The 11,399-nt window shown below is 62.0% G+C and overlaps 1 protein-coding gene across 1 annotated transcript; it reads left to right on the top strand.

The window, feature by feature from the left end:
- Window positions 1-340: 340 nt before the first annotated feature.
- ZNF865 (zinc finger protein 865) lies at window positions 341-11,186 on the top strand. Its single transcript, XM_075536774.1, has 2 exons — window positions 341-542; window positions 7,556-11,186. The coding sequence occupies exon 2, from the start codon at window positions 7,566-7,568 to the stop codon at window positions 10,803-10,805; it is 3,240 nt and encodes a 1,079-aa protein (XP_075392889.1). The 5' UTR covers window positions 341-542; window positions 7,556-7,565; the 3' UTR covers window positions 10,806-11,186.
- The last annotated feature ends 213 nt before the right edge of the window (window positions 11,187-11,399 follow it).

Genomic DNA, 11,399 nt, shown 5'->3' with positions numbered 1-11,399 from the left:
AATGAGCTTGTTTGTTTATTTGTTTGTTTGTTTTAGGGGGAAGGGTTTGGGCTTAGGAAAAGAACAGAGGAATTTGGCAGCTTTTAGGCAACGGGCGGGCTTACAGTGATTAATTTCTAACGTGGGCGTGGCCCCAGCGGGGGGCGGGGCTAACGCATGAAACCAGAGACGAGGGGTGTTGCCTAAACGAGCGTGTGGGCGGTGCCTTCAGAAAGGAGGCAGCACATGGCGCATGCGCACCTTGCTCATTTCGTCCACCGGAAGCGGACGAGGCTTTCCCTGGCCCGCGTCCCCGAGCCAGTGCGCAGACGCACTTCGCCCCGCCGCCGCCGCCGCCGCCGCCACCTCCTCTTTCGGCTCCTCCACGCCGGCGCCTCGGGGACGGTCGCGACTTCCGCTTCCGGGCGGGCAGGCGGGCGGGCGGCGCGGGGCTGCCGAGGAGGGGGAGGGGGCAGCACTTCCGGTCGGGCGCTCGGGTCTCCCCGGAGCGGCGGCGCCTCCTCCGCCTCCTCGGCCTCCTCCCGGCGGAGACCCCGGCGCCGGTGAGTGACGGGGCGTGCGGCCCGGGGCCCCGGATGCCACGGGGGCGGGGGGCTCCGCCCTGTCTCGTGCTGGCCCCGGGACACCCCCAATCAGTGCTGCTCCCGTCGGGCCCTCCAATACCTGCCCCCCCCCGGGGATCACCCCAGTTACCTCCCCATTAACGACCCCCTGTCGGACTGATGCCAAAACATTTTCACTCGTGGCACCCCTAAACTGCCAGAGTCCCCCAGGGTGCATTTCCCTAGCCCCCCCATCGTTCTCCAGGAGAACCCCCAGAGCCCCCCCCCCGAGTCGCTGTCGATGAAACCCCCTCCCCCTTCTATTGGCCCAGGATTGCTTCCAGCTTTGCACTGGTCCTTTACCCCAATCTTGCTCATTCAACACACCTCGGCACCCCCAAAACTTGTGCCGCCGCCCCCAGAAGACACCCCCCCGCCTCTCATCATCCACACCCATGAAAGCATCCGTCTCACCCTGCTCCGCTCCTCTAGAACATCCTGCCCTGGGGTTCAGGTAGAAAGCTAAACTCCAGGCAGGCGCTCTGGTGGCGCAGATAGTTAAGCGCAGGCTCCTAACCAGACTAAGCGGTTCAAACCCACCAGCGGCTCTTCAGGAGAACGATGAGGAAATCTCGAAAACCCTATGGGGCAGCTCGCCCGTCTTATAGGGTCGCTATGAGTTGTAAGAAGGAGCTCTGGGGGGCAGCTAACCGAAAGGTCAACAGTTCAACCCCACCAGCAGCTCCCAAGTGTGAGACAGATGAGGCCCTTTGCTCCCACAAAGACGAACAGCCTCGGAAACCCGCAGGGTCGCTGCGAGTTGGAATCCACGCGGTCGGTGGCCGTGGGGCGGGTGTCCTGGTTGAGGTGGGCTGCACTTGATAGCAGCGCGTGTTTGTTTTGTTCTACCCCCAGGCCCCTACGAATACCCCCGCCCAGCCTCGTTTGGGTCTGCCCCTTCTTGGGGGCACACCCCTCTGCGAGTGGCCCTCTCCCTGTGTCCTGAGGCCCCTAGTCTGCCCTGCCACTCCCCCTCCACGTCCCACTCCATCTTGGACTTCCCAGAGAAGCCTCCTTTAACTAGCCATTCACTCATCCCCCCATTCCTCTTTGAGCAGTCCGGGACAGAGTCGCATGGGGGTGGGGGGTCGGGGTTGCAGTTGAGGGAGCCCTTGGTTGTTACGGTGTTATGGGTTAAGGACTCAGCTGCGGTTCGAGTCCCACCAGCAGCCCCTGGGGAGCAGGCTGCGGCTGTAAAGTTCACCGCGTTGGGAAGCACCATGCGCTCTCCTAGTGTGTCATGTGTCTGGACATTAACGCGCCAGCCACACAGTCTGGTTGAGGCGACTGATAAGACCTAAATAAAAACTACAAATGATGTTGGTTGGATACTATGATAGAGCCTTGTTGGGGGGGCTACTGTAGCTATCTCAGAGGAGAGAGAGGAACCGGGGTGAGTGGGGGTGGGGCAGCGTTGCAGGCAGGGGGAAGCAAGTGCAAAGGTACTGGGTGCTTAGTGAGCACCTTCGACATGTGGCAGGCGCCGCACGGGACAGAGTTGCTCCGTGTGCAGTTCACACCGATAGGACAGGGCAGACATTGCAAAGCAAAGCTTGAGTGGAGCCGGAACTCGGCGGTGCTGGTCTGGCTTTTCCAGGTCTCTAAAGTTCTCGGCCCTTGGCTGTGCGCGCACCACTTTCTTTCTCCGACTGGCCTCCCCGTCTGCGGTTCCCGCCAGGTTTGACTGCACATGTGTGTCCAGTCCCTTCATTCTGGCCTACGGGCACCCCACACCTTTTCCTGAAGGAGTCTCTCTGCCCTGTCCAGGGCCTGCCCAGGCTCCGCCCTTTGGGCAAGCCACGCCTCCTCCCCTTGCCTCATTCATCATTGATTCAGCTGAGTCCTGGAGTTCTGAAGGCGTCATGATGATGCATTGGGCTGCCAATTGGTCAGCGCTGTGAAACCACCTGCCGGCACCGTGGGAGAAAAATGAGGTTTTCTACTCCTGGAAAGAGTTAAGAGTGTCGGAAACCCAGAGGGACAATTCTACGTTGTCCCAGGGTCACTGTGAGTCAAAATTTCATTGATGGCAGTGCGTTTGATTTTCAGTGGCACTGTCCAGGTTAAGTGTTTGGGCTGCTAGCCACAAGGTCCACGGTTCAAACCCACCAGCCACTCCATGGGAGGAGAGCGTGAAGAGCGGCTGGATGTATTCGAACCATCAGTCATTCGGTTAGCGGCTGAGCACTGAATCGTGGCACACTAGGATTCCTTTTTAGAGGGGCCCGGCGTCTCTGCGGTGTCACCAGGCTTGGGGAGGGCCCAGGGAGAAGCGCAGGCAGGTCCGGGCTGCCAGGCAGAGCATCAAGTACAAGGAGGGGCCCCCGCGTGAGCAAAACAGTGAAGACGGAAGGGAGGCGCCAAGAGGTGGATGTGGAGGAATGAGAACCTTCCAGCCATGAAGAGCTCCACCAGTGGAGGGGCGTGGGGAGGGAGGGGCCTCAGGGTAGGGGCGTGGCTTCAGCATGAGAAGCACGTGCTGGTGCAGACCCCCCAGTCAGTCAGGAAGGGGGGAAGCGGAGTCATCCAAAGGCTGGGGGGGGGGCAGATGGTGCACGCCAAGCCGACCACTATTTTCTTAAGCATTTACTAAGTGCAGCGAGATCTCTGTAGGGTTTGGCCTAGGCCCTCCTATCTAGTGGGAATGATGCCCATGAGGGCCCCACAGGTGCTCAGCATATGCTTGGTAGGATTGGGCCTTGTTGGTAACTGCCCTGGGCCTAGCCAGGTGGATGGGGTGAACACACTTTCGGTTTAAAGTGTAGGGGTGGTGGTGGTGTGGAGTGGTGTGTCAGAGGTCTTTCTGCATTTTGGAGGGAGAAAGATTGGAAGACAGCACATCATAGGGGATACACTTTGGGGAAAGAGCCCTGGTGGCTCAATGGTTAAGCACTCCACCCCCACGCAGAGAAGATAGGCTACAGAGCCCGTGGTTGTGCTTAGCTCTGTCACATCGTGGCCCCCATGAGTAGAAACTGGCTTGCTAGCACTCCATACCCACAAACTTCAGACCGGGGACCCTGGGTGGCACCAGGTGCAGCCTCCGACTACCACCCTAAAGGCTGACTGTCCGAGCTGCACGCTCCACCCAGGCACCTTGAAAGAATGGCCAGCTTCTGGAGTCTGCTTCTGGAAGGTCACAGTCCTGCGGCTGCTAAGGAGCAGGTTCCACTCCTCGGCGTGCGGACCCACCCGAGGCCCCATCCCAGCTGCCAGCTAGCAGTAGGACTCGGGGCGTCATTGTCTCCCTCTTCTGGCAGATGAGCCAGTCATCACAGGCGTCCTCCAGGGTGGTGGGGCGAACCACCGTACCAACACATGGAGAGACCCAGAAAAGCAACAGGGCCACTTGAGACTGCTCCGCAGAACAGCAGGAGAGAATGCCCTCCTCTCAGGGCAGCCTTGTGGCACCAGAAAGGTCCTGCTTCTCCCGTTCCTGGCTGTGTGTCCTCGGGGAAGTGGTTCCTCTCTGCTGTTCCTCAGTTCCCTCACGTTTAAAACGAGGCCGGTACTGGGGGTTGTGGTGAGGAGTCGGTGAGATGGTAAACAGAACTCTCGGAACAAACAAGCTGCTCTTGTGACCACTTGAGCACGCCTGCCCCTTCTGGGGTAATTTCTTCCCAGAAGACCTCTCCCCCATAATCCCTCCCCATGCCACAACTCCCTTGGAACACCACCATTCTCTGGCTTCAGTCCCCTCAAAAAAAAAAAAAAAACCCAGGAAAGTGCCAGTGGAAATAAGCATGAGCCTTTACAGTTCTGTCTCCCATGAATGCTCCTCTTGCAGCAGTAGCCCTGCAGCATCTGCTCGCCTGATAATGTTGCTGCCCCCCAGGATCCCGTGTCCAAGGGTCCCACCCCCAACATCAGTTCCATCCCATCTCACCCATATCCCCGCCCTCAGGGAGTCCTGGCGAGCTTAGCCTTACTCTGTGCCACCCAGTCAGCAAGTAATTCGTGAGAGCTGCATCGTGGCTATGACTTTTCCTCTTAGCACTGCTTTAGCTGTACCTCGTGAGTTTTATCATTCTTCCGTTCTTATTAACCTGGCAACACACTCTAATGCACTCTTTGATTCTTCTCTCTGACCCAATGGACACTAAGGAATGTGTTGGGTTTTTTTGTGTGTCTGTGCCGCCTTTTTTGTCGGAATAATAAAAAAAAAAGGTAGCACACACTTGCCAATTGGGCATTTTTCCAGGCATACAGTTCAGCGGTATCAGTCAGTTACATTAATCATGCTGTGCCCATTACCCATAATTGCTGCCAAACGGCCAAAGTTTATCTTCCACATTTTGGCAGCCTGTATGGAGCACCTATGGAATCCTACAGGTGTATTGGTTACACTTTGGGCTGCTAGACACAAGGTCAGCAGTTCTAAACCACCAGTCACCAGCAGCTTTGCAGGGGAAAGAGGAGGCTTTCTACACCCGAGAAGAATTACAGTCTCAGAAACCCACAGGGGTCTGCAGGGTCACTCTGTGTCAGCATCAACTGGACGGCAGGGAGTTTGGTTTTGGGTGTGGAGCAGCTGGGTGCCAACCGTGATCTCTTGATCAAGGGCACAGACATGTAACTCGTTGGCAAGAAGTGTGACAAAGGCAGAGTAGCAGGATGGGGGGAATGGTGGTGACGCCTGCATTTCAACTAGGGCTTGGCTCACGTCACACAGAAGTGCCATCCAAACAGGTAACATCTCACGGAAGGAGGCGGAAATCTGGGCAAGAGCATTCTAGGCAGAGGAAACCATCTTGCCATAATGATGCCCTGTGTGAGAATAGTAACCACCTCCCCCAGCCTAGCCACCTGGGCAAGCTCTCCTCATCACCACGTAAGGCTCCAGCCCAAATAGTTAAGGAGCCCTGGTTGGCTGTTCAAAGCCACCCAGTGGGCCCGCAGGAGACCTTGTGGGACCTTGGAGACCTGCTCCTAGGGCGTTGACAGCCTAGCAGATCCCCTAGGGCAGTTCTGCTTGGTCACAAGGAGCTGCCCAGGGTTGGAGTGGATCCACTCCCGTATCCGCCAGGTCTCTCCGGGGTAAAACAAACAACAGGAGACACAGAAGGGTCTCTTTTTAGGAACTGACTGATGGAGTTGTGGGAGCCAGCAAGTCTGAAACCCAGAGGGCAGGTTGGGAACTCAGGAGAGAGTGGTGGCAGTCTTGAGTGTGAAATTCACAGGGCAGGCAGGGCAGGCAGGTGGAATTCCTCCTCCTCAGGAAACCTCAGAGGCTGGATGAGGTCTACTCATTGGATAAGGCCCACCCACATGAGCTCGGGTCATTCCCTTAAACTCAGCAGTGTAACTGTTGATTGCATCCTACAAAGCACCTTCACAGCAAGGTGTAGACTAGCTGTTTAAAATTAAGTTTTGTTGTTGAGAATAGCAGTTGGATTCAGGGGCATTGATGGCATTCTTGAATTAGGCATCCCCCACATCCCCCTTCTTTAAGGGGTTCTTCTCACATCAACATAACCCCACTGCCCCGCAGGTTCTTATCGAACCTCCAGTTGCTGGCAGTGGGATCCCATGCAGACAGATTTCAAGAGGGTGCCCCTTTCTGTTTTTAAGGGGCCCCCAGAGGTCCACCCAGCCTCCATGGAGGCCACAAGGCTGTGAAATTCCTGTAAGTAACCATGACACTCCACTGAGTTTGAAGGACTGGCCTGCGGTCATGTAGGTGGGCCTGTGATGGGGTCCTGGGGGATGGGGGGGGCGTGATTCAGGCCCACCATCACGGTACCACCCAGTGGGTGGCTTACAACACAAACTCTTCCTCAAGGTTCTGGGTCCCAGAAGTCCCTAATCCAGAGCTTGGGCGGCACAGCCCTGAGCAGAGTCCCTTGGGGAATGTCATCTGAGTGTCCCTCCAAGCTCGGGGGCGGGGTCGGTCCTCACCTGGCTGGGCTGCTATGCCTGAAGTGCTTCCAGTTATGCCACCAGCTACCCCACGGGAGAAAGATGTATAGAAAATCCTCTAGGGCTGATCTCTCCTCTAACCCCCCCCCCTACATAGCTGTGAGTCAGAACCCACCCAATGAAAATGAGGGGTATGTAAAGGACACAGTCACTGGCTGAGGGCCCCTTCAGGTGTGACCTCATCTTACTTGACAGCATCCGCAAAGACCTCAGCCTCAAAGCTGGCCCAAGTCACAGGTTCAAGGTGGCATGAGTCTCCCAGGGGATCGGAAGGCCCTGCAGGCAGGCATCACCATCTCTGGCTGAGTCCTCCCAGCAGCCCGAGGGGCAGGTTTTTGTCCCTCGATGTCTGAGGGGGAACGAAGCTGAGGCACAGAATGCCTTGGGGACACAGTTGGGATCACAGAGCATAGGCTGGAAGCTGGCACTCAGCCCCCAGACTCCACCCTCTTAACCATCGTGATAGACACATATCACCCTCCCCTCTCCCACATTCTGACTCAGGCTACCTTACATGTGCAAGGTAGAACTGCCCCACAGGATTTTAACCGTGGGGCTCTTAGGCACTTGGTCACCACGCCTTACTTCCCATGTACCTCTGGGGATTCACAGGCCAGCTTTTGGTTATGGCCCCTGCTTACACCTTTGCGTCCCCCTACCCCGAGCAGGGGAACCACAGTAGTGGAAACAGACTGTTGTCAGTTTTCCAGAGGTAACCCAAGGGGTGGTGGCTGCAGGTGTTTGAGAACAGAGGGGCTGCTGGCCTAAGAGAATGGAAAAGGTGTGGGGGGACACATGGGAGATGGGGCAGAGGAAGTGTATAAGACCCCCAAGAATCAGGGGTTAGCGGGGACGCAAGAGAGATGTTAAGAAACAAAGGGGACACTGGGCAGAGAGAACAAGCTGCAGTGGCCTCGTGGGTCTGAGTGGGGTGGAAAGACAGAAGGGCAGGGGCAAAAGCTGGAAGTGGAGGATGGTGGCTGGGAGCCCTAGTCCTGGCCCGGCCCCACTGAGACCCGCCTTCTTCCTCGCAGAGTAGCCACAATGGAGGCAAACCCCACTGGCAGCAGCGCCGGGGGCGGCGGGAACAGTGGCCTGGGGGGTGAGGACGGCGTGCACTTCCAGAGCTACCCCTTCGACTTCCTGGAGTTCTTGAACCACCAGCGCTTCGAGCCCATGGAGCTGTACGGGGAGCACGGCAAGGCCATGGCCGCGCTGCCCTGCGCGCCCGGGCCACCCCCCCAGCCACCGCCGCCCCCGACGCCGCAGTACGACTACCCGCCGCAGTCCACCTTCAAGCCCAAGGCCGAGGCACAATCTTCGTCCTCGTCCTCTGTCGCTGCCCATGCCAAGAAGCCGGACCCGCCCCTGCCCCCCGCCTTCGGGGCACCCCCGCCACCCCTCTTCGATGCCGCCTTCCCGGCCCCGCAGTGGGGCATCGTGGACCTCTCGGGCCACCAGCACCTCTTCGGGAATCTGAAGCGCGCGGGCCCGGCATCTGGGCCGGGGGTGACACCGGGGTTGGGCGCACCCACTGGCACCCCGGGGCCGCTTCCCAGTCCCGCACAGACCCCGCCAGGGCCCCCCACGGGCGTGGCCTGTGACCCGTCCAAGGACGACAAGGGCTACTTCCGGCGGCTCAAGTACCTGATGGAGCGTCGCTTCCCGTGCGGCGTGTGCCAGAAGTCCTTCAAGCAGTCCTCGCACTTGGTGCAGCACATGCTGGTGCACTCGGGCGAGCGCCCCTACGAGTGCGGGGTCTGCGGCCGCACCTACAACCACGTGTCCAGCCTCATCCGCCACCGCCGCTGCCACAAGGACCTGCCGCCCGCACCCGGCGGGCCGCCTGCGCCCCCGCCCACACCCGGCGCGCCCCTCCCGCCGCTGGGCCTCCCCACGCCCACACCCACTGCTGCCGCTGCCACCGCCGCTGCCGCTGCTGCTGCTGCAGCTGCCGCCACTGCCACCTCCACCTCCGCACCCCACACCGGCCTGCCCGCCACGCCCGCCACCGCGCCGGCCGTGGATGGAGCCGCCGCAGCACCCGCCGCGCCGGCCGGGGTCGGAGTGGGAGTAGGAGTGGGCGTCGGGGCCCCGGCGCCGGGCACGGGCAGTGGCGAGGGCCCATTCGCCTGCCCGCTGTGCTGGAAGGTCTTCAAGAAGCCCAGCCACCTGCACCAGCACCAGATCATCCACACGGGCGAGAAGCCCTTCTCGTGCAGCGTCTGCGGCAAGAGCTTCAACCGGCGCGAGAGCCTCAAGCGCCACGTGAAGACCCACTCGGCCGACCTGCTGCGCCTGCCCTGCGGCATCTGCGGCAAGGCCTTCCGCGACGCCGCCTACCTCCTCAAGCACCAGGCGGCACACGCGGGCGCCGCGGGCCCGCGGCCCGTCTACCCGTGCGACCTGTGCGGCAAGTCCTACTCGGCGCCGCAGAGCCTGCTGCGCCACAAGGCCGCGCACGCGCAGCTTGCACCCGACGCCGCTGCCAAGGCCGCGCCGCCCGCCGGCCCGCAGACCCCCGCCGGCGGCCCGCAGACCCCGGCGCCGCCCTTCCCCCCCGGGCCCTACCTGCTGCCCTCCGAGCCGCCGACCACCGACAGCGAGAAGGCAGCGGCCGCCGCGGCAGCGGCCGTGGTGTATGGCGCCGTGCCCGTGCCACTGCTGGGCGCGCACCCGTTGCTGCTGGGGGGCGCGGGGCCCAGCGGCTCGGGGGGCTCGGGGGCGGGGGCGCCAGGCAAGACCTTCTGCTGCGGCATCTGTGGGCGGGGCTTTGGGCGCCGCGAGACGCTCAAGCGACACGAGCGTATCCACACGGGCGAGAAGCCGCACCAGTGCCCCGTGTGCGGGAAGCGCTTCCGAGAGTCCTTCCACCTGAGCAAGCACCACGTGGTGCACACGCGCGAGCGGCCCTACAAGTGCGAGCTCTGCGGCAAGGTCTTCGGCTACCCGCAGAGCCTGACGCGCCACCGCCAGGTGCACCGCCTGCAGCTGCCTTGCGCACTGGCGGGCGCCGCGGGGCTCCCCGGGCCCCAGGGCTCGGCGGGGGGCTGTGGGACAGGGGCGGCAGGCGGGGCCGGCGGCGCAGCGGCCGAGGCGCTCAGTTATGCCTGCTCCGACTGCGGGGAGCACTTCCCGGACCTCTTCCACGTCATGAGCCACAAGGAGGCCCATATGGCCGAGAAGCCCTACGGCTGCGACGCCTGCGGCAAGACCTTCGGCTTCATTGAGAACCTCATGTGGCACAAGCTGGTGCACCAGGCAGCTCCCGAGCGCCTGCTGCCGCCGGCGTCCAGTGCCACGCAGCCCCCGGACAGCAGTGGCGGAGCGGCTGAAGCTGCTAATGCGCTGGACAACGGGCTGGCGGGCGAGGTGGGCGCGGCTGTGGCGGCGCTGGCGGGCGTGGCGGGCGGCGAGGACGCAAGTGGCGCAGGCAGCCAGGGCGCGGGCGGCGGAGGCTCGGGCCCTGAGCGCTTCAGCTGCGCCACTTGCGGCCAGAGCTTCAAGCACTTCCTGGGGCTGGTGACGCACAAGTATGTGCACCTAGTGCGCCGCACCCTGGGCTGCGGGCTGTGCGGCCAGAGCTTCGCGGGCGCCTACGACCTGCTGCTGCACCGCCGCAGCCACCGGCAGAAGCGCGGCTTCCGCTGCCCGGTGTGCGGCAAGCGCTTCTGGGAGGCGGCCCTGCTCATGCGGCACCAGCGCTGTCACACGGAGCAGCGGCCCTACCGCTGCGGCGTGTGCGGCCGCGGCTTCCTGCGCTCCTGGTACCTGCGGCAACACCGTGTGGTGCACACCGGCGAGCGCGCCTTCAAGTGCGGCGTGTGCGCCAAGCGCTTCGCGCAGTCCTCCAGCCTGGCCGAGCACCGGCGGCTGCACGCCGTGGCGCGGCCCCAGCGCTGCGGCGCCTGCGGCAAGACCTTCCGCTACCGCTCCAACCTGCTGGAGCACCAGCGGCTGCACCTGGGCGAGCGCGCCTACCGCTGCGAGCACTGCGGCAAGGGCTTCTTCTACCTGAGCTCCGTGCTGCGGCACCAGCGCGCCCACGAGCCGCCGCGGCCTGAGCTGCGCTGCCCCGCCTGCCTCAAGGCCTTCAAGGATCCCGGCTACTTCCGCAAGCACCTGGCGGCCCACCAGGGCGGCCGGCCCTTCCGCTGCTCTTCCTGCGGCGAGGGCTTCGCCAACACCTACGGCCTCAAAAAGCACCGCCTGGCGCACAAGGCCGAGGGTCTCGGGGGACCTGGCGTGGGGGCGGGCGCCCTGGCGGCGGGGAAGGACGCCTGAGCAGGGCCACCCACCCACCCCTGTAGTGCGACCCCCACCCGGCCGATGGGTGAGCGTGCTTCCCTCTCTGCGGTAAATCAGACTCCCCTCACCCCCAGACTCAAGACTGCAACCCTCCCTCCGGGCCCCAGCAGCCCGCCCCTCCCCCTCCATTCCCCAGCCCATCTGAAGCGAACCTGATGGTCAGCGACCATTCAAGCCTCTTTTTGTAGCCCTCCTCCAGCCCCACTCTCCGCGCCATTCGGCCCCGACCTTGCTGGTCTTGAATCTGTTGGGGATCGTGGAGACGGGGTGGAGGGGGAAGACACCGGTGGGGACTGGGTGCTCTTTGGGATTGTGGGGGTGGGGTGGGCTGGCAGACGCGGCTTGTACAGAGCGGAGATAAATAAATCTTATCAACAGGGTGGTCCGAGTCCTTGCTTGCAACCCAGGGGGCATGGGGGCCAGGTGCTGCAAAATAGAACAGAACGGTGGGCGCCAACCTGCTCTGGGGCGCCCGCAGCCGCTGAGCAACCCTCCCCATCCAAGAGCCTTGGTGGAGGGCACCTCTATGCCAGGCTGTGCAGTGGAGATCTGGAGGGGAACAAGACCGTC

This window comes from Tenrec ecaudatus, chromosome 18 (assembly GCF_050624435.1).
Source record: "Tenrec ecaudatus isolate mTenEca1 chromosome 18, mTenEca1.hap1, whole genome shotgun sequence".
Lineage (NCBI taxonomy): Eukaryota > Metazoa > Chordata > Mammalia > Afrosoricida > Tenrecidae > Tenrec > Tenrec ecaudatus.
Note: the sequence above shows the minus strand (reverse complement) of the source record. Positions and strands in the feature narration are given on the sequence as shown.